At 39.5% G+C, this 26,489-nt stretch overlaps 4 protein-coding genes across 4 annotated transcripts; 2 read left to right on the plus strand and 2 right to left on the minus strand.

Moving 5' to 3' along the window:
- Nucleotides 1-771: 771 nt before the first annotated feature.
- LOC136476925 (65-kDa microtubule-associated protein 8-like) lies at nucleotides 772-5,827 on the plus strand. Its single transcript, XM_066474906.1, has 11 exons — nucleotides 772-1,160; nucleotides 1,243-1,446; nucleotides 1,533-1,778; nucleotides 1,873-2,091; nucleotides 2,439-2,594; nucleotides 2,698-2,857; nucleotides 2,965-3,116; nucleotides 3,204-3,291; nucleotides 3,362-3,435; nucleotides 5,089-5,163; nucleotides 5,381-5,827. The coding sequence occupies exons 1-11, from the start codon at nucleotides 1,077-1,079 to the stop codon at nucleotides 5,696-5,698; spliced, it is 1,776 nt and encodes a 591-aa protein (XP_066331003.1). The 5' UTR covers nucleotides 772-1,076; the 3' UTR covers nucleotides 5,699-5,827.
- On the minus strand, nucleotides 5,419-17,233 carry LOC136476924 (uncharacterized). Its single transcript, XM_066474905.1, has 21 exons — nucleotides 16,794-17,233; nucleotides 16,046-16,294; nucleotides 15,811-15,916; nucleotides 15,599-15,731; nucleotides 15,235-15,521; nucleotides 14,445-14,666; nucleotides 14,195-14,322; nucleotides 12,728-12,802; nucleotides 12,429-12,500; nucleotides 11,826-11,891; nucleotides 11,628-11,739; nucleotides 11,045-11,141; nucleotides 10,167-10,326; nucleotides 10,040-10,088; nucleotides 9,874-9,956; nucleotides 9,502-9,710; nucleotides 7,478-7,564; nucleotides 7,305-7,380; nucleotides 7,165-7,221; nucleotides 5,937-6,049; nucleotides 5,419-5,561 (listed from the first exon to the last, which is right to left on the minus strand). Exons 1-20 carry the CDS (start codon nucleotides 17,157-17,159, stop codon nucleotides 5,975-5,977), a joined length of 2,709 nt encoding a protein of 902 aa, XP_066331002.1. The 5' UTR covers nucleotides 17,160-17,233; the 3' UTR covers nucleotides 5,419-5,561; nucleotides 5,937-5,974.
- A 312-nt stretch (nucleotides 17,234-17,545) lies between these two features.
- LOC136476926 (uncharacterized) lies at nucleotides 17,546-22,511 on the minus strand. The gene is made up of 12 exons (XM_066474907.1): nucleotides 22,122-22,511; nucleotides 21,654-21,782; nucleotides 20,905-20,997; nucleotides 20,670-20,749; nucleotides 20,387-20,500; nucleotides 20,194-20,267; nucleotides 19,973-20,049; nucleotides 19,077-19,160; nucleotides 18,881-18,973; nucleotides 18,697-18,804; nucleotides 18,522-18,596; nucleotides 17,546-18,219 (listed from the first exon to the last, which is right to left on the minus strand). The coding sequence occupies exons 1-12, from the start codon at nucleotides 22,392-22,394 to the stop codon at nucleotides 17,815-17,817; spliced, it is 1,605 nt and encodes a 534-aa protein (XP_066331004.1). The 5' UTR covers nucleotides 22,395-22,511; the 3' UTR covers nucleotides 17,546-17,814.
- Nucleotides 22,512-22,654: 143 nt separating this feature from the next.
- LOC136476927 (uncharacterized) lies at nucleotides 22,655-26,273 on the plus strand. Its single transcript, XM_066474908.1, has 9 exons — nucleotides 22,655-22,985; nucleotides 23,128-23,249; nucleotides 23,661-23,714; nucleotides 23,839-23,863; nucleotides 23,988-24,110; nucleotides 24,203-24,366; nucleotides 24,796-24,865; nucleotides 25,369-25,467; nucleotides 25,989-26,273. Exons 1-9 carry the CDS (start codon nucleotides 22,689-22,691, stop codon nucleotides 26,064-26,066), a joined length of 1,032 nt encoding a protein of 343 aa, XP_066331005.1. The 5' UTR covers nucleotides 22,655-22,688; the 3' UTR covers nucleotides 26,067-26,273.
- The last annotated feature ends 216 nt before the right edge of the window (nucleotides 26,274-26,489 follow it).

Raw genomic sequence — 26,489 nt, forward strand, 5'->3', positions numbered from 1 at the left:
GCTACCAACTTGGGTACTTCTGCTTGTTTGACGTTCCGGATGGCCAGTCTCAACTCTCAGGCTCAGCCACCTTTCTTGGCAACTTGCGATCCCTGAACCGGGACATGGTATTGCGATAAGATGGGAGGTTGCTATACCTCTCGCTGACATGACATCTAGTTCCGCAATGCGACATGCCAACACGAGGCACGAAATGATATTACGACACCTTGTTACCATTATAAGCTTGAATTCAGATAAGCAACATTGATGCCATAATAAAAAGGTAAAAACATATCCAAACACCTTGCTTTCAGTTCAGAAAAAAAAAAAGACGTCGTTGATATCCTATGTCTCGTGGCTACGAACAAACAAGAGCACGAAAGTTTCATCTAACAGAAGCCTGCCGCCAACCCAACCGTCAGGGCAAGCAAGCAATTGTTGTGTTACTTTCAGATCTACCAGCTAGTGCCCAAAAAAAGTGGCACATCGCTCTCCAAAGGGTGCACATGTCCAATAAAGTATAAAGCGGCACCCATCACTCCAGTAGCGTGCGGCTTCAGCTGGAAGCTCAGCTCACGCCTGAAGCCTCCAGAATTCAATCGGCTGAAGATGCAGAGCAGCCATCAGCATGACATAGCACCACTAACCTTTTTGCTTGTTTCATTAGGAGCACATGAATGAATTGAATGAATGAAAAGGAGAAACGTCTGAAGAGACGAGACCTTCCCAACTTTTCCAGAATTAATTGTTAATTAGTTAGGCTACTACTATTATTGATTAAAATTTCAAGAGGCCACCAGATCAGCTAGAGAGAGTAGAGAGAGACCCTTCTTCGCAAAGCTTCGGCCCTCCGTTGCGTTGCAGCTCTCATGGCGGCACCAACCACACCACAAATATGCTACGTGTCTTGCAAGCAAAACCAGTATCTAAAGCCACTCGCAGCAGCAGCCACCACTGTATTTCTCAGCTTTTCTGTCATATACACTTTGCTAAATCTGTTCCCCTCCACGGACACCTCTAAGCATGTAATGTACAACTGCGCACAGCTGAACTCAGCCCAGCAATATCTGCTCTGAGTTTGTCAGGTCCTTGAGATGGGATCACTCAAGATGACTGAAAAAGCTCCCGGTGCTGCGCTGCCAGAGTCTTCAGGTGCCTACTTGCTTCAAGAACTCAAGGTACACAAAGTTTTTTCAACAAAAAAATATATATCTGTTCTGCTCTAGCTGAAATGCTTACTAAACTCTGCATGGTGCTTAGATGATATGGGATGAAGTTGGGCAAGACCAAAATGAAAGGGAAAGAATACTGGAAGAGCTTGAGCAGGAGTGCCAAGAGGTTTACAGAAGAAAAGTAAATAGTGCCAATATGTCCCGGATTCAGCTGCATCAAGCATTAGCTGAATCTGAGGCTGAATTTACCAACCTGCTGCTATCCCTTGGAGAAAGACCATTCCCAGCACGAGTAAACATCCAAATCTTGCGGGTCTCATCATTTATCCATATCTAACAAGCAACGGTTGGAAACTAACCTGAAAACCATTTCTGCAGCCTGAAAAAATGGCAGGCACTCTAAAGGAGCAGCTGAATTCCATTACACCGGCTCTACAAGAAATGCAGATGAGGAAGGAAGCCAGAGTAAAGCAGTTCATGGAGGTTCAAACTGAAATACACAGAATTGCTTCTGAAATTGCAGGACGCTTAGGGAATGAAGCTGTTACTGTGAATGAAGAAGATTTGTCACTAAAGAAGCTCGAGGAGTTCCAAAGCGAATTGCAAAGACTGAAAAGAGAAAAGGTACACATGCCTCCTTCACTTGATGATAAGCATGAACTGTCATAAACATATTATAACACTCCTGGATCTGATTTCAGAATTTTATTTTCTCCAGAGTGATCGCCTCTGCAAAGTGGAAGAATACAAAGTTCTAATTCACAATTTTGCAAAAGTAATGGGAATGGATCCTTCAAAGATACTTGCTAATGTTCACCCAAGGTTGCTAGATGGACCAAATGAGCAACAGACGAAGAATATCAGTGATGACATCCTCAACAAGCTCAATATGACTGTTCAGCAGCTAAAAGAAGAGAAGAGCAATAGAAGGGAAAAGGTGATCTGTCATCCTTCTTGGTACCAACCATTGTAGCCAGTAGCCCCATTTCACTTGGTCACAGTGGCAGCATGAAAAACAGGGGATACATTCAGGTTATATAAAACAACCAAATCGCATACTTAGTTCAAGAATAGCATAAAGCAAAATGGCATAATGCATCCAGAAGATACTTCATTGGTCTTCTTACAAAAATTATCACCTTTGAACCCATTAATAATGTTAGCATTAGCAAGTTATTTTTGTTGCTAGTTCTAACAGGAAATATACCATGTGAATATTCAAGAAAAAGTGAGAGAATCTTGAACTGCATTAATACTATTACTAAAGCAGGTATTATTTTGTAGCTCCAAAACCTTGTAAAAGCATTAACAAACTTATGGAATACTCTGGATACTACTATGGAGGAGCGTCAACCATATGGGCAAATTAAGGTACTCACAATGACTTCAATAAATGGTATGTTAGGTCCTGGAAGCCTCACACTTGAGACAATTCAACAGGTAAAGACCAGAGATTAAACTTCAAAGCAGACATGAATTATGTCAGACAAGTAACTGTCTTGATGCTGATAGGTTATTAGTTTTACCATATTGAATGACACAGGTTGAATCTGAAGTTCAGCGTCTGAATCAGTTGAAGGCAAGCAAAATGAAAGAGCTATTCCTAAAAAAGAGAGCAGAAGTCGACGAAATTTGCAAGAAATCACACATGGACATGCCTTATCAAACAGAAATGGACAAAATAATGAATCTGATAATGTCAGGTGCGTTCGGCACAGTTATATGCCATTATCTTTGTTTCAGTGCTGAAGTATATTTACCAGTCTCCAATGCGTTGACTAATATAACTATTTGGGGAATAAATGAACAGGAGATGTGGTCCATGATGATCTATTAAAGACAATGGATGAATATATATGCAAAGCAAAAGAGGAGGCCACAAGCCGGAAAGACATAATGGATAAGGTTGAAAAATGGATGGCTTCATGTGATGAAGAGCGATGGCTAGAAGAATATAGCAGGGTGCACTAGCTGCCTGATGACCATAGTCATAGACATTGCCTTATCTAGAAGTATATTTTTTACTAAGTTGATTATAATTTTCTACAGGATGAACGAAGGTATTCAATAAGCAGAGGAGCACACAAGCACTTGAAAAGGGCAGAGCGTGCTCGAATTATAGTTAACAAAATTCCAGGTATGCATCATATCTACAGAGTAAAATGGAAACTGAAATGCCACATATATTTACTAGAAAAATTGTGCAGGCTTGGTAGAACAGTTAATGGCCAAGACACAATTCTGGGAACAGGAGAGAAACAAGATCTTCTACTATGATGAGGTGCGACCTCATAAACTGCAAACATAATCACCTGATCTGAAATCATCCTTTCAAAATTTGGATTTTAACTTGTCATAAATATTTATCCTAGACTGACCTAGACCGCCCATGTTTTCTTTTAAAAAACTGTAAATAGTAACTTCTTTTATGGCTTCCGCCCATCTTTGAACTATTATAAACATGATTTTATATTGCTCTACAAAGAATTAAACTTTCATACTTCAGCGAATGCCAAAATACTGAACAAATGTAACAATTTTGGTATTGTAGTGGCACATAGAAGCATTTTAAATTCGCGCCTTTATAATTTATGGATAGAGAGGCTAGGTATTTTTGGAAGGGCAGTCACTGGATAAGGTGGCAGCAAGTAAACGTTAGCTTCATCAATTCAACCTTCTCCTGTAAAGCAACCTTGTGAATATGCTTATTTGCAACAGCAAACTGAATAACAGAATAAATTATGTATGCAACATTTAATAGAGGTAATCAAGTAAAAACAAAAACTAAAGAGAGTAGAAAGTACAAAAAAGATAGGCCACTAAAAACCTGAAGGGAAGCTGCATGGTCATTTCAGCATTTTTCCAAGGCCATCATCTGAGGGTATTAAGTACAATAACGAATGCTCCCTCCATTCCAAATTATAGTTCCCTATAGCTTTGTCCTAAATCAAATTTCTCTAACTTGGATAAGTTTTAGACAAATACATTAACATCTACAAGTTTAAATAAATGCACTATCAAGGCATATTTCATGGAGAATTTAATGAAATTAATTTGATGTTGTAGATGTTGGGTGCATTTTTCTATAAAGTTGATGAAAGTTAGAGATTTCACTTAGGACAAAGCTAGTTTGGAACAGAGGTATTAGAATAGTTGGTCTTGAAAGCAAAATTGACAGTGAAGAGAACATACTTGGGGCTGGTGCTAAGAAGTATATTTTGCAGACAGCAAGGCATGGAAGAAATGGTATCATGTTCAAACCGGCAAAACTATATATTCCATTCCTGTACATAGAAAAACAAGCAAGAGGCAGCTTACTAGGACAAACCTATTCCTTAGCATTAAAACGTGGCGGTGTAAAAAAAGAATCATAAATTATTGGAGGACAATGCATGAGGGATACATATTGCCACTGCAAAGTCAAAATCGATAAGAGTATAAGACTAAACTCAACTATCAAAAGTCAAGCAATACCAGGACGAGAGCCTAAGCAAGTATCTATACAAGAAACAATTAACAAAATGATTGTGATTCTCAAAGGAAAAATGCAAAATACTGCACTACCAAACAGATCTTATGTTACCATAAACCAATAATTAATTTTTAAAAATAGTATTCTATAAATAGCCATACAGACACCACAAAGAGTACTGGTAAATAAATTAACATATGCAGTAATTCATAAGTAAACATTGCACAAACGACCTAACAAAAAAATACTGAGGTCTGTATTTGCATGGTTAACTCTTTAGTCTTTACCTGTAAAAACAACCTTCACAGCAAATTTCTTGTATTGGAACCATAATTTGGAACATTTCGTTAAAAAAAAAATCAAATAGACATGAAAGTCAGCTAGGTTGATTATCAAGTACTGATTCCAAATGATAGAAAGTCTTAATTTCTTGAACAAAACTACTAACTTAAGCTTTTGCAGCTCCCACTTCTGGCAATGCTGAAAGACTACATGTTCACACTCAAAGAAAAAGAAGAGGAGAAATACAGGCAACGGGTGAGTAGTTATTAGTCAACTGGTTGATGTTACAGGGAATCACATAATCTGGCTCATACCGGGGTGCTCAAATAAGGGGGTTGCTCTAGGAATTTAGTTCAAAGTTGAACTAAATCCTAAGGATTTGGATTCCAACCCTCCTTATCCAAACGGTATCTAAGAATAGAAACCTACTATCAGTCTGGATGACATTGATTTCATAAACATTTGTTTACAGGAGAATAAAAAGATACAGACTCTACTTGTAAAGAGGCATGAGAATTCAATAATGTTAAGGCCCAACACAAGCTTCAGTCGTCCATCAACCAGAGGGTTCAATACGAGTCCTGGCTCCACATCCATCTGGACCAGCCAAGTTTCTGCCAAAGTGCAACTGCCTGACTCAGAGAACTCCCCAGCTGAAAAAGATATGCGTGCAAAAAGAATTAGGAACAGAGGTATGCAGGGCGTGTTGGGAAATAACAGAAGCTGTTCAATCTCTCATGAAGATAAAGCAGAAGTCTCCACAGTGAAGCAAGGCCTTTCACCAATTTAATTTTATTTTTCCACTTTAAATTTCTACGGAAATTTGTCTGCCTAACGTGAAGTTGCAACAACCCCCTTAAGCTATTAGAAAAGTGGAGAAGTATGTTTGTATGCAGCTTATACCATATTCATATATTTATTGATGTATGATTCAGTAAAATATGTTATTTTAGCTGTTTTGGACTTTCGGTGCCGAAGTACTAACAGAGATCATCAAATGAAAAGCACAAAAAGGAAAGGTGACTTACCATGTTAGCGGAACAATTCTACGATGTCTGGCAGCATATCAATCATTTCCTTGCAGAGGGTGTGAAAGACGCCAATTAAGATGTGTACGCCCACTTCTATTATGATATAAAACCTGCCAGGCCAATAGTCAATGAGAGAACCAGCTAAACATAAAAACAAAGCAAACACTCGTGGTTCTGCCCAGCCATAAATGGAAATAATTTATCATACATCAGTCACAGTCCTTCCCTCTTCAGGGGCCACATTAGTCAGTTATGCACATCAAGGCGAGAACTCATACATATGTATAATGAATATGAATATGCCAATAGAATCTTCAAACCATGCCTAATTCACATAACCACTAACCAAGCTATTTTACATTTTTACAATTTTTTATTTGGAATTTCTAGCTTTTCTAGATTCATAGCTTCCTCCATCCCAAATTATAAGACATTTTGGCATTTCTAGATTCATAGCTTTTACTATGTATCAAGACATAACATATATCTAGGTACGTAGCAAAAGCTATGAACCTAGAAAAGCCAAAACGTCTTATAACTTGGAACAGAGGGAGTACTATTCAGTAAACCACATCATCCTCACTAATTGTGTTTTGCTAGGCAATTTTGGTATAATTTACTGGGCTCTCCTGGACTTGAGCGCATTGTACCTAGAAGGAACAAGAGCTTCACTGATTGGTGGAGAAAAGCAAACAAAAAGATTTGAACAGTATGGTGATCCTGGAAGCATGGGCCTTGTGGCTTCACAGGAAAAGAGGAGTTTTTGACAGTGCGACTCCTTCCCTAGCAACAGCACAACATTCCTTCAAAGAGGAATTGAGTCTTGCTGCTTCGCCAGTGCTCACTGCTCAAAAACTTCAGGAGCTATTTTTTGGTCCTGGAGAGATGCTAGTGTAAGTGGCTAGAAAGGTCGGGTCATTTCTTCCTTGTAACAAGGGTTTGAGTGCCGTGTGGTGTTTTTTTTCCTTGCAACCTTCTCTTGTCTCACAGGTGAGGCATAGGGGTTGCCTTCTATGGGTTTCTATCCCCTTTCTTTCTCTCTACAATATAAAGATACGCAGCTCTCCTGCGTGTTTGAGAAAAAAAGGTTAACCACATCAATAATAAGATGTATTGCATTTCTACTGATTTCAGTTGTTGTAGACCAACAAAACAATCCAAACAATACCTCTTCCAGTATGACATACGCAACATAAGAAACTAAAAGGCCAAATAAGCAACTCACAACTTTCTGATCACTTCCTCCTGTGCAGAGGTATTCGTCATTAGGGGCTACAGAAACCTGGGATTTATACCATGAAAAATCAATAGCAAAAGAGGTAAGCTGAAGAGCCCCAGAAGTAGAATATCAAAATATAGGCTCACCGCATTAGCACATCGAGTATGAGCGACGATATGTCTGACACAAGGTTGACCTAGAGTAACATCCCACATTCCAACACTAAAAGCAGAGTAAATTAGTAGTTAAGCATTTTCATAACTTAAATGCAGATTGATGAAAATGACACAATGTGTATGTCATTGGGCTAATTACTCACCTGCCATCACCACTTACAGTGACAAGTACAGGTTCGTTATGCAGCCACTGTGTGGCATTTACCCCCTGATCACCCTCATCAACATGACTGAACATACAACAGAGAAGATACTCAAAGCCTATACAAAGGTGGATAACAAAACAAAAGGATGCTGCATTGGAAGACAATGAACAGAGTACTATTTAGATTTTATAGCCACAATCTGCAAACCATGTGGTAGGAAACAATGAAGACAGGACATGTCCGTAGTATTAGCAGGGGTTATCAAGTGGTCAAACAACACCACATTTAGTCTCAACCACAGGGTATTACCAGGGGTTACCGGTAACCTAGTGGACAAACAACAACTCCCGAGCAGGTGGACAAACAACAACTCCCGAGCAGGTGGAGTAGGCTAGAGATGAAACCCAACAAAAGACACCAAGAAAAAAGGTATAAAACTGAAACTAGCAATAGTCATCATAGTAAAAGGGGATACACGCACTAGACCATTCTAAGCTTTGCCTAGTATTTTTTTCAAAATATTTAGATTTGACATGAGAAAACAATAATATCTTTTGCCTCAAAAAATACTTTTTGTAGTACAAGTTTATAACACCACATCATAAATGAGCAATGTTTTGGAGTTTGGACATTGGCACGTTCTTCAGAGCACAAATTTTGCACTTTTGGTTAAATATTTATAGAACACAGCAAAAGTAAATAAGTATAGAACATGTGTCCTAAGTTCACTTTACCATTTGTCCTAGGTCAAACTTATCTAACTTTAACCAAGCTTATAGAAAAAATGCATCAACATCTACGATATCAAATTAGTTCATTAAATTCTCAATGAAATATGTCTTGATAGTGCATCAATTTGAACTGGTAGATGTTAGTTTATTTTTCTAAAAACTTGGTCAAAATTAGAGAAGTTTGACTTGGGACAAAGCTAAATCTATGCATGGTCTCCAAAATACAACTTTGACTAGCAATATCTATAAAAAAACATACCATCTTAAATTAAAATTAAAATAGTTATACAATATGAAAGTATGTTTCATAATGAATCTAGTAATGCTAATCTTATGTTTCATAATGAATCTAATAACGCTAATCTTATGTTTTCAACCTATACATTTATATATTCATAGGCAAATGGTAAAAAAAATTACTTAGGACAAACCTAGATGGACTTATATTTCAGATCAGAGGAAATAGATTTTATAAAAGTATTACATAAAGTACAAACTCTGAGCACATATGGAACATCTAACAGAATGGAATCATCATGAGCATACCAATGACCAGCCAGAATGATGTATTAAATGTTTCCTCTATTTTTTTTATATAATTTTGCAACTTCAGGAGTAACATAGCATGAATAAAGATCTTCGTAAATGGAGAAGTTTAAATAAACGAGTAAAGCTTTTACTGTAGTTATCTTTTCTACTTTTCTTTCTTTTTTTGAGGGCAAGACAGTAGGGAAAGGCCCTAGGTAAAATAAAACAAAAGAAAGGAAAATACAACAGAAACGTCTACAAAAAGCAGACAGAACTTCACAACAGGCTATTCAGCAAAAAAAAAAAGGCTATTGCTAAGAGAGAACTTAAATCTGTGTAGAAACAACTTTACAGCATGTACAAGTTTTCTACTTTTCTTGTGAAGCTACCTAAATAAAACAGACAGAAACAGTCTACATCAGATTACTAGAAACAGCACATCATGAATCCAGTGAAAAACTAAATTGCAATTCATAGTATAGATGACTTGGGCAGGCCTGGTGCAGTGGTGAGAGCTGTCTCAGTGAGCCACCAGGTCGTGGGTTCGAAGCAGTCTCTCCGCAAATTTTGCGGGGGAAGGCTTGCCTCGGTTTTTCCCTTCCCAAGACCCCACTCATGTGGGAGCCTCCGGCACAGGGTCTACCCCCTTATAGTATAGATGACTTCCACTAGGTTCACAATTGAAGCTCATAAATTGTCACCAACTTTTCAGGCATAACTAATCACTAGATGCCATAATGATTAGTGCTGCATTTTACATACCCTGGCAGTTGACTTGTGTATTCTGCAGTAGGCATCTGACTACCATGGCTAAAGCAATGTAAAGGCCGAAAAAATCGCATATCTCTGCTTCGTGAAACATCCTTGCTTTGATTTATTGGGACAAGCCTTGTGTCCCAAACCAAAGTATTATTTGATGTGCTAGAAGCAGAAAAATAGGTGCCACAGTTGCTAAATGAAACAGATGTAACCTGTTGAGAAGCAACATATTTATTATCAGTTCTCAGAGAAGAAATATGTTAGTAACTAAGAGATCAATAAGAAAGATTTCAGTCTCACAAAAGCAATGAAATAATTTCCATATTATCAATTAAAACTATACAGCCCTTAATTCCAACTTCTATGCAACAATACCTCACAACCAGATCCCACTGACAAGTGGCTAACTGCAGAACAAGTACGGATGTCAAATAAGCCAATTGTCCCATCACCAGAACCTGCATATTGAAAGTAAAGACAAAAATACAGTTCATCATGGCTGCAATAGGGGAGATCCCATGTGACAGAAAGGATAAATAACCTGTAATGAGAGTGTTGCCAGCAGGGTTGACTTTAAGGGAAGTAATGTACTGTGACAGAGATATGTTAGTCCTCCATTAACCTCTAAAAGTCATACATACATAGAAACAAAAGGAGAAGGTACATACAGAGTCACTTGCAGAGAAAGATAAATAAGACTCTGGAGAATCAATATCCCATAATTGTACCACAGCTGAGCCACCATAGTCACAATCGCTTCCACATGCCAGATGATTCTCACTATAGAACTCCATTGTATCAACTGAGGGATAGATCATATCCTGGGACCTACATTAACAAAGATTTACAGGGTTCGAGTCTGGTTTAACAGTTTAAGCATATTAGGATTTTGCACTTTAATCGTTTCCATTTTTCCTCTCTAGAAGCTCAGGCCACATAAAGCACTTTAGTCCTCAGCTTAGGAAATTTTCCTCTGCAAAATGCACCCATATAGTTTCTACTATCTATATAACTGTATCAACATTTTTTTTAATCTTTTTTCCTCAAAAACACAGGAGAGGTGTGTATCTTTGTATTAAAGAGAGAATAAGGAAATTGTCCCTCACAAAGCAACCACTCTATCTCAATTAGGGGATGAGAGGGTTGCAGGAAAAGAAAACGAAATGGTAACAAGCATCAACATTCTTTTTTAATAAAATGCACAGTGGGGGCCCACCCCTACTGTACTTCCCCTCAAAAACAGGCATCAACATTCAAAATGGAGTCAAAAGCATCGTGGATCTCAACTTTTCCTGCGTTCTCATCTGGGTCCATGAACTCTCAAAGCGACCATCTGGGTCCTTTTAACTTTTCAAATGGTTCATTCGAAGGGAGAATAACTAAATACTGTTGTAAACATTAACAATTTATATTCAACAAGTTTTAAAAAGAAAAGGTTAACACAATAATATATGATACAAAACTTGTGAACTAGGGCAGAACAAGTATTTATGAGGAAAAAAAAAGAAAACAAAACGGGATGGAGAAGAACAAATTCACGTGTTACCTCAAGTTCGAATTTAGATCAGAAGCAAGTTCACCTCTTAAAGCATTCCATAGTAGAAGCTTACCGTCACCTTTTGCTCCACTAGTGACAACAAGACCTGTAAATGTACACCATGTTGAGATCAAAATAATAAAGAAAGATGGAATAAAAATAGAGATAATTATGATTCATTTAAGAGAAGAAGCATAAGGCAAACGAACAAACCAGTAGAGTTAACACAACACAGAAAGTTATCACCATTATCTGCAGTTAATATATCCTTATCTTCCATAGATGTTGGCATCACCCAACAAAATCACTATTCTCGTGAGACATCAGAACAAAAAATTGAACAGAACAATATGGTAGTACATAGGAGTATAGGACATAGGAGTCAATCAGCATAAAAACAGAAACGAACATAAGGTTGCTGTATTTTCTTTCCCATGGAAAATCTGCCAGCTCAGCATCAATTGTCTAAGAAAACTACCAACATACAAGAAAAAAAAGGAGAAAGCTATGAACTAAACAAAATGTAAATAAGACATACAAGATGTAGGAGTTTGTGGGATAAAGAGATAGGGTTGATGAAAAGCACACATACATGATTGCCATTTATTCACTGCCATAGCATTTATTTTCTGAGTATGCCCCACTGAATTTTGGTCATCACCACCCAGCGTATAGAGGCAAGAGCCGGTAATGCAGTCCCATACCTATTCTCCAGTACAGGAAGAGAAGCAATAAACAGTTTTATTCTCACATCAGTTGCAGGGATCGGCAAGGAACAAAATCTAGTCACCTTTAATAAATTAGAAGCACAAGACACTACACTTGCTCCTTTGACTGCAAACGCGATAGACTGGATCTGAGAACAATAAGTAGAACTAAGTAACAACACTAGTCAACATGGTAAAAAGTAAGCGTGAGCATGTCAAAAACTCTATGACCAAAGAAAAACGAAATCCAAAAATAAAACATTCTAATATAATGTGAAATTCAGATTGGTTAGCACTTGCACAACAAATACTCTTATCTGGTTGTATAGGGCACGCCCTTTATTCAAATACTCTTATCCACAAACCAGATATGCTTATGAAACATCAGTTTCTCTTTCTCATCATTGTATAGGGCACATTTCGAAGTAATGTGACAAAGAATTGAGGATGAAGCACGAAATGCAAATATTACAAGTGAAAGGTTCAAGCATGTCATATAGTCACATGACCACCTTTACCATTATTTTCATGGGTGTGGTCTTAACTCGTGAGCTTTTGTCCAGATATAGGAAGGGATACTAATACTGTAATACAAGCAACAAAAGGAAGGGGATGAAAAGGTATGGATGCACTAGCTCAGAACATACAGAATCTGTAAATGCGCCAAGAAAACTTATTTGGCATACCTTGGTATTGTGGCCTCTAAGCTGAATTGCCCTTCCAGAAAGAAGATTGAAAAGCAGTAATTCATTGGGTGCCTGGATTCATGAAATATTAAATAAACCAAGAGAATAAAGGGCGTGCCCAATAATCAAAGCTCCCACACAAGCTAAAATATTCAAATAATTTAAAATAAGGATAACAAAATATGATTAAGAACAAAGATAAAGATACTTAAGACAGTACAACAGTGATTTTTACAGTAGTAAGAAATACAAGGTATTCTTGAATAGTAAATGAAACATGAATCATAAATGGCACTGACCTCATTAGAGCTAGAAACAAGCTGAGGCAACCCTTCTGGATGAAATTTTACATCAAGAACTTTGCGGATACCTTGCTGAGGCAGAGCAACATTAAAAAAAAATTAGATAGGAATGTATAGATATAAGTGGTGGAGCTTGGGCTGGAGCAAAGAGCAGAAGCCAGAAAACATAGTAGAGTGAGCTCTAAATCTATAAAAGCTTTACTGGACCAGGTGGGACCATGGCCCACGTTGGCCTCAACGAAGCTCCACTCCTGATAGATACAACAACAAAATAAGACAACACAACCTTATTGTCCATGCAAATTGAGTAGGCTAGAGATGACAACCAAAATGAGCCACCAACAGGAAGGGAAAAAATATTGACATGCTCCAAGTTGAAGAATTTTTTAATGAAAAGCATTTAGAGAAATAGTTATGGTTTCCTGTTGGACCATCTGGTGTCATCACAATTCCTTCATTTTTTTGGAGTGATTTCTTTAGCTAGATTTCTGGTTCAAAGAGGATTTGGCTCTAATCTTTTTTTTTTCCTCGAACACATAGGAGAGCTGTGTATCTTTGTATTAAGAAGAAAAGGGGGGCAAGAACCCTTTTTTTTTTTCTCGAACACGCAGGAGAACTGCGTATCTTTATATTAAGAAGAAAAAAAAGGGGGGGCAAGAGCCCTTACAACACACACTCACACTCCTAAGCTCTTAGACAAACACACGCGCCTTGGTGTCATCACAATTCCTTCATTTTTTTGGAGTGATTTCTTTAGCTAGATTTCTGGTTCAAAGAGGATTTGGCTCTAATCTTTTTTTTTTCCTCGAACACATAGGAGAGCTGTGTATCTTTGTATTAAGAAGAAAAGGGGGGCAAGAACCCCTTTTTTTTTCTCGAACACGCAGGAGAACTGTGTATCTTTATATTAAGAAGAAAAAAAAGGGGGGGCAAGAACCCTTACAACACACACCCTCGTTTGTTAGACTACATGCCCTTTCCCTACAACAAACACGACCACGACCTGATTTGGCTCTAATCTTGCATACTCCAAGGTTATTGTTAGAACAATGGCTATTTGATAGGGGTCTCCCTGTTGTTCCATTAAAAAAGAAGTCATCTTCTTATGAGAGAATTATGGCCTTACTACATCAATGCATGTCAACAGTCAGGCTACCGGAACTTAAGGTCACTGTCAATACAGAAAACTAATAACCAGGGAGGTCACCACTCACCAGACTGTTTGACTGTTAGGATATATCCTTCTCATTTTTTCTGATTGACAAGCTAATCCACTTCAACACAGGAATCAAATTTAGTTTTGTTAATTTACAAGCAGAAACAAGCATGCACTTAATAAAAAAGATGTACACCAGAAGAGTGCTTAATATTTGCATAAAGAGAAGACAGTCAAAGCAAAGTATTAGATATCAAAGGTTCCAACTTCCACAAAATTCCACTGGCAAATGCATAAGAGATCCTTACCCTGCCATGAGGCTGAGCAGAAGGAGCACTTGACGTATAAGCACATGAAGTTGGACACCAAGATAGGTAACTTTTTCTCACAACATGTACAGCAGGCCCTTCAAACTGGACTGCAGGTGAATTCCATCCTAATTGAAAATCAAGAATAACTCATTATGATTTTAGGAAAATGAAAAAGGTAGATACAACTTTGAAAGGAAAAAACAACTGAGCAATAATCATTTGAGAACAAAACTACAAACAAACGTGCCTTCAAGAAATGGAGTCCATCTTTCACAATTTCGTCCAGCATAACCTCCATAAGAAGCAGCTTGAGAGCAGCTGACACCAGTTTCACGTCCCTCAAGACAGAATAATATATTTTTCTTAATATCTCTATGTGAAACTAGTGGATTAGCATGTCCTTTCCAAATATTGAAATTTCTTGAACCATCACTATTTGAGCTAGGATTTGGTTCATTCTTCAAGGTTTCTGCATGGTGTCACCACACTTGGTCAGTTGATACAGATCTGTTCAAACATATTTGCTATTTTATAATAGCTTAAAAAGCAAATTTCATTAAAAACAGATAATTATGGGTCAACATATTCATTTTAAATAAAAAATAAGTTGTTACACACCAGCATTCCTGGGCGCATCTCGGCATGCTAAGGACATTGTAGCTTAATCTTCACAGTAAAATCAAAATATCCAAGATTAACAGGAATCATGACGCCCTTACAAAATCTATGTAATTTTGTGGTGTGAGCAGTCAAACTTGCAAAAAAAAAAGACTAACATAAACGATGGTTTTCATTTATGGCATGGAGATGATGTTAGTAGCTACTAGCTTGTACTTCCAAACCACTGTTTATTAAATATTCTTTAATAAAATTTAGCAGATAGCTGAAAAGGTACTGCTCAAAGGCTTGTATATAAAAAATTAACTTTTTTAGAATAAAAATAGCACATATGAGCCAAACAAAAAAGAATGTATCTAAGATCAACTGGTAGAAGCTATAATAAGATGATTAATCCTATATTAGGTAAAATGACAAACCTGCTGATGCTTCACTATAACACCATGCAGGTGTAACGATGATAGGGTTTCTCTTCCTCTTATGCCCAGGTTCACTTTCTGGGGCTCCTCCGGAAACTGACTGTTCATTGATAAACACCTTCTTTGCCTCAGAAGGGGCTGAAGCATTTGCAGTAGTAACCCCTTGTATACTCATGTTAGTCTCTTGATTTGGAAATTCCACATATGATGAATCTGTTTCTTTAATGGCAACAGTACGACATTGCTTTAACAGCACAGCAGTCAATTGGTTCTGCAAGTCTGTCAAACTGAAACACATCAAAGAACATGTTAGCACAAACTATTCACATGTTAACAGATAAATAGTTCAGAGTTAACCACATACAGTTCATATTTGAGCAAAGCTTCTTTCTTTTTGGACAATGACGTCTTCTTATCCCTTAGAGTTGCATTTCCACCTTGAAATCTGCCTGCAGTACCGCTTTGTTGTTTGCATGCACTGACACTGGGAAATCTACCTGCAATTTTCCTTATCTTACTTTTCATGGAGACACTTGTAGCACTTCAATAAAATATGTAAATATATAGAAAGTAAACCTGTCACTAGAGGTATAGTTTTCTGTAATGGCACAATGTTTTCTTCTGGAGTGACTGCAGCAGCAATTGGTCGAACTGTGGCTCTAGCCGCAGAAAGTTGCAGAGTCTGCAAATCAAGAATCAGCTTTTGTAATCCCTTGCCAGGATGTCAAGCGCCAGTTTAGCACTCATAGAAGTTAGGGGGAAAAAAGATTTCTTGCAGCAACCGTCAAATGGTCAAGAAAACCATGTGTACCTTTGGCAACTTTCCCTTCTTTTTTAGCATCTTCAAGTGCATCCTCTGGGTGTAGTGAATCAAATGATATTTTGAATGTTTCTCAACCAACCTGTCCATTATCTTTGGGTTCGATGTAAGCCAGTCTGATATCTGCTGTGTAGCAACTAGTGAGTCCAGCTCAAGAGATTCCAACCACTGGTACACAGGCTTCCATAGATCAGTTCGCTGGAACCTGTACGGGAATGCGCTCTGGTCTGCATCTAAAACCTGACAAAGAATAAAATAGAAGTGACCCTGACTCAGTTTTGTTGATCAATATGGCCTTATGGGGCTAGAATACAAGCATGTATCAAAGACATATGGAGAAGGATAGTTCCATCAGTGCTATCATGCAGAAGCAGCAGACTACATGAAGTACAGAGCTCTGAATTGAACTAACTGACACAGTAGTTCAAACATTCATAGAAACTCTGATAATCAGGAAACTAAACTAGCCATTATACGACTCCAAATTCCGAGGGCTGGAAAGTGTTGGCCTTTCTGTTACAAACCCATAGTAACTATTCAATTCTATACGACTGAGCAAGAGAGTAATCCCAGATCAGTGGCCATTGGATTGATTCAGGAATAAACCACACCCCCAATCACCAGATTTGATGAAGAAGAAAAAAAACAGATAAACCACGCAAGCCGATTAATTTCATCAACTCGACAACCGGGGGAGTCACATAACAATTCACAAATAGTTGAGGTGTAGTTGGGTTACCTGGTCGCCGCGGAGAGCGAGGAGGCGCTGGTGTAGCTGGGAGCGGGGAAGGGAGGGGAGCTCGGGGCGGTGCACGTCGATGTAGGCGTCGACCTCGGGCTCGGTGGGCGGCCGTCCGTCGGGGAAGGACTCTAGCCAGGCTCGCGCGGCGATCTCCCATGGGTGCGGCGGCCGCGTCGAAGAGGAGGAAGGCGGCGCGGCGGGGGTTTGCGGTTGCGGAGGGGTCGGCTTCGGGGGCGTGGCCGGGGCGGTCCCGCCGGGGCCGGGGCCAGGGGTTTGTGGGTGGAACGGCGCGGGGACGGGGAAGGGCAGCGGCGCGTCCGGCGGGAGCGCGCGGAGCGGGAGGATGGCCTGCGGCTCCGGCATTCGCGGCGGCGGCGGAGGTGCGGTGCCCTGGTGGGTTTTGGGGGGTTTGCTTGTGCTGTGTGCCTGTGTCTGTGTGCTTGGCAGCTCGAGAGAAATGTGAAATTGCAGCAGTTGCCTTTTTTTTATTTCGAGGTGAAATGGAAAGCGTAATAACTGCAAGCCAGGAAACTCTTCTCTGCATGCAATTTTGGGAATTTTGACAAACTCATAAATTAAGCTTTTATAAATATAGTACAATGCTGTTCACATCTTTAGTTATGTTTTCTTATATGTTTTTTTCATGATCTATTCGGTTCAAAGCTTTCAATCAAGACATCGCATTTGGCAAGCTGCAGTGCTGCACCACGCCAAAGAATCTAGTGGCACAAAACAAAGGCAAAGGACTAGGACAAGGATTGTACTCTCCTCTTAAAAATAGACTGCGGTTCCATTCGAGATACAGCCATACAAGTAGAGGAACAATTTGAGCACACTACATACCAGTAGTTTTGCAATCTAAGAAATCGAAACGAACCAAAGAAGTTGAAAACATAGTGAACAAAATTGTGAGTTGTGACAGGTCATAAAGGCTATCTTGTTGTTTGATTCGTGAAGAAGTTATCCATAAAGGATTTGTAACTGACAGAGTTAGCCATTGATTGTCCACAGCTCTTCACTACCGCTTGCACTTTGCCTTCGCCATTTTCTTCCTTTTCTTCTTCTCGGCCTTTGGGATCTTGGTCTTGCGGGCCTCCCTCTTCTCTTCCTTCACTTTCTTCTTGTTTTCCTTCCGAGCGGCCTTCCTTTCCTCGGGTCCCATCTTGGGATCAACCTCGTGCCACGAATCATCTTCATCGGAACTCGAGCAAGATTCGCTATCATCTTCCTCAACCTCCACTATATTTTGTGCCGATTGTTCTTGCTCCTGCTCCTTTTCAAGGTTTGTGTTTTTATTCCGCACAAATCCTAACAATGGCTGGTCATAAAGCTTATCTGCTGTTGGCTCATAGCCAGAGGATGAGCGTTGCATTATTGACAGGTTGACAATATCTGCCTCACATTGCTTCACGTAATCCAATGTCTATGCAAAGAAATCGATTACATTAGTATTACGCATGGTATTGGAAACAATAAAAGGAACATAATAAAATATAGACAGTTGAAACTAGTGTGAGATATCTAGGAGAAATCATGCCCTATGGCCTATGCACTACAAGCCAAAACATAGTAAGTGCAAGTGAGCTCTATCAGCAGAATCTGCTATCAGGATATTAATGATTCAATGAAGCTATTAAGATGTTAATGATTGAATGAAGCTATTAAGATGTGTGAAGCAACATTCATGGCACTGCCAAGCTGATGACAATACTGAACTAATCTTACCTGCACCATGACTGTTGGAGTAATTTCATCATCGTTTGGAACTGCACCTCCATTTTCCAAAATCTTTTGCTGAGCCTGTGATTAAAATACAATATTGTTAATCAACCAGATTTGTGCCTGTAGCTTTTATAAAGTGATGGTTAAACGGAAGTGTGGCACACTCAGACAAAAATACCTTTTCCAGGTAATCATCGACATCTTCATCCGAAATGCTTTGGTCAATAACAAAATTAAATAAATCGGTTACTGTCATGACAGGAACACCTCGTTTTTTAAAGAAGTCCTGCGTATTGTTGAACATGTCAGTCACAGGAATTTATGAGTATATATATGCGGTGATGGGTTCAACTTTCACTTACAGAAACATGCAAGCAATCTTCCTTCAGAAAGTCCAAAGCTGAAGGGTGATCTAGATCAACGGATTGCGAAACATCAATAATGTACAAGTGGCCCTGGACAACAGGTAGATCAGAATGGAGATAAGGAACAGTTGACCTGAAAAGTAAAATATGTTGGGAAAGGGTTTATTTAACAGGAGTTTAAGTGTTTAACTACCTCAAAATATAGAATGTTGTATTCACTCAAATCACCATGGACCAGTTTGCATTTTTGGTAGAGAGTCCGCATTGTTGTAATTATCTGAAAAGAAGGTCCAGTAAGGAATATGAGAAAACTGAAAATAATACATACAATGAATTCTAACAGTAAAATAAATCTAAACTGAAAAGAGATACTTTTATGCATACACATCAGCCACGGAATAAAAAGGATAGCTTGCTGCCAAGGATCATCTCTAAAATTTCTAAGACGGTTCTCATATGTGAGCAGTTAATCACATAAACTTTTCATGGCAGCTGGTGAAAAATATAAATTACCATTATAAACCAGTCTGAACTACAACTGCCCCCAAACAAAGCTTTATTTACACAATCCCAACTATTTTCAAATCCATAAAAACAACGAAAACTACCACAACCCCATTTGTATTTGTGTACTCTACTACGATTTTCCTAACATGCACCAACAAATAATCAACAAGGGGCATGAATAAGTCAGAAAATGATAAAGCACAAGGTTTTGTACCATCATCAATCCCAACTCCCAAACAACAGGCAACATTCAAGACTAATATTATGGTCAGTATGTTAAGGTAGAGGAAACAGTGTTTGGTTTACAAATTCGAACCATGCAAGTGGATTATCAATACTAAAGATAATGGTTCAGATCTTTCCTTAGGTTCCCTAATGTTACTAATTTGATAGAGATTTAATTTAACTATTGTGTAGCTCAAATTTGCAGCTCTCTTTTCGTCTTATGCTTTATATCAAAAGGATATGCACAAATGCAGCAAACTCCCTACAAGCTATCTTTGGTCACTGACCAGATATGCATGGCACACATCAATCCAACAACTACAAAGTTGCAACTGTGCTGTTTGACATATCGTGTACCTCAAAGTAACTTTCACGCAACTTGTCATCTGACAAAGCAGCGTCCTTGAGACGAGGAGCAGCCCAACCTCCTTTCCCTGATACCAAATCAACTTATTAGGATGCATTCAGCAATACAATTAGAAGTACTATTGTAATGCAAGCAAACCTTAGCAAGTTACCAGCTTAAACATTATTAAGTAGACAAGTATCTGGTAGGCAAACACTAATATAAATTTCACCTATGAATTCCATCACCAATACATGAAGCCTCAGGAGTAACGGTACAGGGCATCGGATTCCAGCTGCCCTCACTCTGTAACAAGGGTAGCAAAGAAATGAATGGATCCAAATATCAGAACCAATGCCGTGACTAAGCAAGGGATATTCAATGAATTGATAAGTAAGGTCATTCTTTGCTTAAAAGAATCCTACCGTAGAAGATTTCTCATTTCCTTTTCAGCCCAGGTCTTAACCATTTTCCGAGGATTATGCTTGCAGTAACCATGTCTAAAACGGTAATCTCCTTGAACATATCGGTCTCTATCCCTGCAATAATAAAATAATACATTTTCTTACCATGCATACATTTTGAGATCAAATAATTTATACAAGTACCAAAAGGGCAAATAGCATAACCACATAATCAGCATTTCTGCAGTAGGTTTCAACAACTATCCATAGTTGGAAACAAATAATCATTGAAATGTAATCTTACTTAAAAACAAGGACAGAGGTTTTGTAGACTTTTATTGCAAGCTCCTGGCCATCCGTCTTTGTTGCATGATAGACATTTGCCTGCCCAAAGATAGGATTAATGTTGGCCATGTTAATAATTATACTCAATCAGGAAAATTGAGATCTGTAACTTGGTCAAGGAGGTGTGTATTCATTATGTTTCTAGGTACACAATAGAAGAAGTCATTCCAATGCGCACTGTAACTTAAAGCTACCTCTTTCCCTGTAGAAATGCAGCCATTTATGTTATTAAAGACACCACGGTTTAGCATCTTGAATAGAACCATGCGCGTTCTTGGGTCAATAGCCTGCATATATAAACAAAAAACATTCAGGGTTCAGAAATGATTCACTTGGAATAACCTTCATTAGATTTAGGTAAGCCAATTCATACACCCTTTTTTAAGACAAGGCAACTAAGGCATTTAAATGCGCTAAGCATCAAGAACAGCATAGTTAATACTCGTATAAAGGAAGAAACTTCTGCCACCCAATTGTAGGTATACATCAAGCCATGGATAGTAAAAACAAAGGCAGTAAGGTAAGGTCTGATGAAAATTTACAGGCAAATAATTAGAATACTCCAGCTAGAGATGTTTTTTATAATGCATCCGACCCTTGGGCCATTTGGATCAATACCAGAGTGGTTTGGGTTTTTGGAAATGCTGCCAGCAAAGGTAGAACATGAGGTTAAATGAAGTAAAACAAATTCTTATCATGTACAGCATAAAACCAAACAAAACAGTTATACAATAAATTTCGATTTCTTCCATTGTTGCATAAGCAATACAGGAACCCGCTTCAAAAAAAAAAAATACAGGAACCAAGCAGCAGCCAGTCACTTAACAGGAAAGCTAGCTAGGTTGAAAAGGGTGGAGTGGTAGTGTGGTACAACAAAATTATGCAAGTGCATGAGAACAACACAATTCCAGAAGGAAAAAAAAAACACCAACATTTTACAAACCTGTTCCACTGTAGCACGATCAGCCTTCTCAGTGTTCCTTATTTTTCCAATCGCTGTGTCCCTTATGCTATCCCTGATTGCAGTCGTGACGGAATTTGACATCCCCACGTTCATCCTACCTTCCCATTCCTGAATCATTCAGAACAAATCACAAGAAACAATTAACACAAACCACAGAAACACTCAACGTGTATGTCATGCATTCACGCAAATATCTCATGAGTTAAAGTGCTGTAATTGTGTTTACTATAAGCATCCTATCCTTTTAGACGTGCTCCAAACTGATACAGTATATACACAGAACCTAAACTTGGAACTGTTATATAGATCGTCGAGTCTCGTGTCACCATAGGATTACCACCGTATTTCAGTAGACCCAGCTCCTAAGTCCTAAATCTCTCAAAATTAAATGCTTTCGTAGGTCATAACAGCAAGCTACTTCAAACACGGAATGTAAAAGCTGTATACCTCCAAGGGGGTAGCACGAATGTGAGAGGCCAACTTCTGGGTGCGGTTAGAGAGCGGCTGGAGTGGGCGGGAGAGCACACCGCCGTGTGCGTTGGGCCTGCGCGCCGCAGCCCCGCCTCCGGAGGCCGAGAAGGCGCTGGAGGGCCGAGCTGAGCCGTCAGGGCCCTCCACGGCATCGAGCCAGTCCAGAGCTTCGCCGACCTCGTTGTCAGAAGCATCATCGAAGTCGGAGTCGGACCACTCCTCCTCAGCGTCGGACTTCACGAGGGCCATCGGAGTAGAGCTGGGAAGAATTGAGAGGAGGGCTTGTCGTGGCACGTTGCCGGCGGTGGCGGTGGCGGTGGCGGCGGTAGAGAAGAGAAGAGAGAACGGGCGAGAGGCAGGGGCAGGGGAAACCCTCACTTCGAGGCCTTCTTTTTTTGAGAGGCCTCTAGTATCCTCATTTCTTTCGGGCCGCAGTTCTGGCCCAGGAGGTATGGCTATCGAGCCCAACTTTGGAAATGTATTGGGCCTAGAAGGTTCGGGTTTGTGCATGGGCCGGCTCTATTTCTTGGTGAGGTTACCTGGATGGAACGACATCATCCTTCTTTCGCGACGAGGAGAAAGGAATCACCCCGTTTTCCTCCGGCCTTCGGAATCCGAGCTCGGACGGCAACGGCTTCCATGGCCGCCGCAGACCCCGCCACCGCGGCCTCCTCCTTCTCGCTGTTCTCCTTCCGCCGCGCCGTCTGCCCCTCCCCGCTCCGCGTCCGTTTCTCGCGGCCCCATCCCCCCGGTCGGCTCCGCGTCTCCTCCACCACCGTCGTTGCTCTCCACAAGCGCAACCCCAAGCGGCTCAAGTACGCCGCCGAGCGCCAGTTCTCGGTACTTTCTGCCTCAAGCGCGTGCTCTTCTTTCTTTGTTTTTTTTTTTTTACCTCTCCGCAGCAACGCTCGCCTTTCGCGGGCTTTCTGGCGCTGACTGCTAAGAACGATCTCTTTGGTGGCTGTCTTTTGCGCGCACGAAGAGAGGGGATGCCGGGATGCTGCGGGTGGAGGTGGAGCCCTCCGGCGAGGACTTCTGGAAGCTCGACCCCGTTATCGACCTCATCAATCGCGGCGCCGTCGGGGTGATCCCTACTGACACCGTGTACGCTGATCAATGCTTCACTTGGGCCTTTTTAAGTTTTACTAAAATCACATACTCCAACCGCAACTGTTTGAGCATTTAGTACCAATTTCTATGCGATTGTTGCAAGAACATAAGTTCTGTAATAATGAAACAGCAATTTCAGTGTTTACAAGTTACAACCGCTTCTATGCAAATGTTTTTGTATGTGCTTTGTTTTGAAGCAGCTTTGTTACACTGAATTTGAGCTTTGGGGAAAAAAAGTACAGCAACGGAAATTGATAAGTTGCATATGTGCATTTGTCATATTTTTTGTATGGGTTTTGCTGAGTGTATTCCTATAGGCACGATTGTATGCTTAATCTTTTTATATTTTATATTTGTAACTATGCTTGGTTGACCACAAATAACATGGGGTCATACTTTTGACAGCTACTCCATCGTCTGTGACCTGAGTAACAATGAATCCATTGAGCGCCTTCGCAGGTAAATTCATTGCTTTGATCATTTTGGTCTGATAAGTGATCAAGTCCAATGTTTTCTCTCAATCTTAGGTATGAAACAAGCCATTTTAGCTCTAACTAGTACTATATGCTTGTTATCGATGCAGACTCAAAGGCATTAGAGACTCAAAGGCAAGATTATCAGGACTATAAAGTCAATTTGGGTCAACATGTTTCTGCAACGAAATATGACTTGCAGAGCATAGTACCCATCTGCATAGACACCATGTTCTTATACACACGCTGAATTATGCAGCCTCTCAGCATCCTGTGTCGCTCATTACGTGATATCGATACCTACACAACAGGATTTCCTCGAGGCACCAACCAAGGGCAAGCTAACATTTTCCGTGCTGTCAAGCGTGCAATACCTGGCCCTGTAAGGATATCCTGTTACTCACCTTGTATTGTGGTCTGTTCATGATTAGTTCACGAGTAACTTGATTATTTGCATCTTGTGGACTTCTGCAGTACACATTTATTTTACCTGCAAGCAAGGAATTTCCTAAACAGTGCATAAAGCATGGTTCTTCCACAAGGTATGCAAAAAGGAGGCAGGTTGGCGTCCGAATTCCAGATGATCCCATCTGCCAGGCAGTATTGCAAAATCTTGATGAACCTTTGATCTGCACAAGGTTTGTAGTACATCTCAACTCTTCCCTTACTTTTGCTTCCTGCTCCTGCTTGTGGCCAATTGGGATTGTAGAGTATAAGATCATAAGATCTGAAACTGAAAATGCAACACGGTAGTATATCTTCCATATTGCTGGATATTCATTTGATCAAACTGTTAGGAGTACTTGATTTTGTGCTTGCATATATGACCATTCTCAGTACTTCACTAATGTACGCCACATGGCTCCATGTATCTCTGTATTCTGGTGTAACTACATTAAAAAAAAGAGAGAGGGTATTTTACTTTAAATTATATAAGAATTTCGTGTACAGTTCATATGCTTCCTAAGCATGTAGAGGAATTGGTTATGATAAAAAAAAATAGATATCATGTTTTCACATTGCCGTTGGCAAGTTCCATAATGATTCTACATTTCCTTTATTTACAGTGTCAAATATCTATCGGATGATGAATGGATACTTGATCCAGTAATCATCGCTGATCTTTATGAGCCACTGGTATCTTCTTCCATTTTAATATTGTGCCTGAAACTGTATTCTAATTTTTCATTCGTACAGCCATTATAGTTCATAGTTACACTTCTCTTAGAGCAAGTTAGGCTGTATCTGTACCGTTGTTATCTGCAGTTGCCTTATCTGGTGATTGTTTAGTAAAGTATTATACTGAAAAAAAAAGGTTTCCCGTCTGACACCTATTTCTATCAGTTGCAGCAGCACACATTTATATTTTCAAACAATTGTTTGCCTGGAGAGTGCCAATCACTTTGGTTTATGGAAGTGTTGTAGAAAAAATATATTTCCAGTAGCTGCAGTTACTAAAAAATGTCATATTGATGTAGTTTTTATTTTTATATACCCATAAAATGGTAACAGATCACTGCAAGCAGCTAGTTAAACCATCAAGTGTTTTGATGTCCAGCTGTATCCCAAATCGTTCTTAAAAGAGTATGTCTGAAAGATGCTTGGCAAGCATCATATGTTTCAATGTTTCAAATTTCCAGGGGCTTGATTTTATTGTTGATGGTGGACCTAGAATTGCTGATCCTTCTACCGTGGTGGATATGATGGGAACAAACCCTACTATAATTCGTCAGGGAAAGGTAAGCATTTGATACCTCGGCCTTTTGATTGTGGATTCGTTAGTCCTTCTACTTGTTTTATTTAAGGTAAGCATTCTGTATCACCACCTTTTGCTCGTGCATTGTTGACCCCCATCAACGTATTATGTGTAACCCTGTTTGTTTTAAGTTGAATAAATATAGGGACTTGCCTTACTGTTTGTCTTAAAAAAACGAAATGCACTAGGACTTCAAAAAAGGTTTATGATATAGCGTTCCTCCGGGTACCTTTTTTCAGTGAAGCACAGTGCAGTGCTGAAAAAGTCTGGATGTTTTTTTTTAAGAAAGCATTTAGCATATTGAAGCATATGCATATGACCCATAATACTTTCTGTGTCACTCTGTTATGTATTTGATTCTAATGCGGGGATCCTGTTAATCAGTATGATCATGCAAACTCTTTTCTTTTCTTTTCTTTTCTTTTTTTTTTTTTTTTTTGGCCTCATGCAAACTCTTTTCTGTGCATACATTTGTTTGACACATTTTTTTTTCTCTTGCTATAGGGCCCAAAGCTGGATTGGATGGTAGCAAAAGATGAAGAGGAGGAGGCACAATCGATGTTTGCTTTTAAAGCAGCTTGAAATTTGCCTCGCCTCACCTGTATGGTCCTGGGTCCCCCAACCGAAGCGTCTTCTTTTGGCTGCATAGGATGTTAGCAGTAGCATACATCGAACACGAACCGCGTGCTGTAAATATGCAAGGCGATGTAACTGCGAGCTGGCAGAATTTGCCCAGTAGCGACATTTTGCTGGAGATCATGGAAAGTTTGCTGCTGGCTCTGTTTAACTTGTTGTCGTGTACACTTAACGCTGTTTCCATCCTGGAAGGTTCCGTATTTATGCTAATTCCTCCTGCTTCTGTGATGCTTAATTCGTGAAGCATAACTTCACACGTGAAGAAATGATTAGATCAGTGCAGAAGATCTAGGATTCTGTAGGGTAAACCATTTTGGGGTAATAACTGTCAGTCTTGTTCACCTGAATACCGGATAAGGGATAATACAA

Source organism: Miscanthus floridulus, chromosome 8, assembly GCF_019320115.1.
Source record: "Miscanthus floridulus cultivar M001 chromosome 8, ASM1932011v1, whole genome shotgun sequence".
Taxonomy (NCBI): Eukaryota; Viridiplantae; Streptophyta; class Magnoliopsida; order Poales; family Poaceae; genus Miscanthus; species Miscanthus floridulus.

Bases quoted from the DNA above. Each gene is read 5' to 3' on its own strand.
- LOC136476927 (XM_066474908.1), top strand. From the start codon at position 22,689: ATGGAACGACATCATCCTTCTTTCGCGACGAGGAGAAAGGAATCACCC. The intron at 23,715-23,838 runs GTAAATTCATTG...TTATCGATGCAG, and splicing joins TCCATTGAGCGCCTTCGCAG to ACTCAAAGGCATTAGAGACT. The intron at 25,468-25,988 runs GTAAGCATTTGA...CTCTTGCTATAG, and splicing joins CTATAATTCGTCAGGGAAAG to GGCCCAAAGCTGGATTGGAT.
- LOC136476926 (XM_066474907.1), bottom strand. From the start codon at position 22,394: ATGGCCCTCGTGAAGTCCGACGCTGAGGAGGAGTGGTCCGACTCCGAC. The intron at 20,750-20,904 runs GTAGCTTTAAGT...ATCTTTGGGCAG, and splicing joins GCATTTCTACAGGGAAAGAG to GCAAATGTCTATCATGCAAC. The intron at 20,268-20,386 runs GTAGGATTCTTT...CCCTTGTTACAG, and splicing joins GAAATGAGAAATCTTCTACG to AGTGAGGGCAGCTGGAATCC.
- LOC136476925 (XM_066474906.1), top strand. From the start codon at position 1,077: ATGGGATCACTCAAGATGACTGAAAAAGCTCCCGGTGCTGCGCTGCCA. The intron at 2,595-2,697 runs GTAAAGACCAGA...TGAATGACACAG, and splicing joins CACTTGAGACAATTCAACAG to GTTGAATCTGAAGTTCAGCG. The intron at 5,164-5,380 runs GTGAGTAGTTAT...ATTTGTTTACAG, and splicing joins AGGAGAAATACAGGCAACGG to GAGAATAAAAAGATACAGAC.
- LOC136476924 (XM_066474905.1), bottom strand. From the start codon at position 17,159: ATGCCGGAGCCGCAGGCCATCCTCCCGCTCCGCGCGCTCCCGCCGGAC. The intron at 16,295-16,793 runs GTAACCCAACTA...ATTCTTTGTCAG, and splicing joins TCGCTCTCCGCGGCGACCAG to GTTTTAGATGCAGACCAGAG. The intron at 11,142-11,627 runs GTATGTGTGCTT...GTACATTTACAG, and splicing joins AGTGAATAAATGGCAATCAT to GTCTTGTTGTCACTAGTGGA.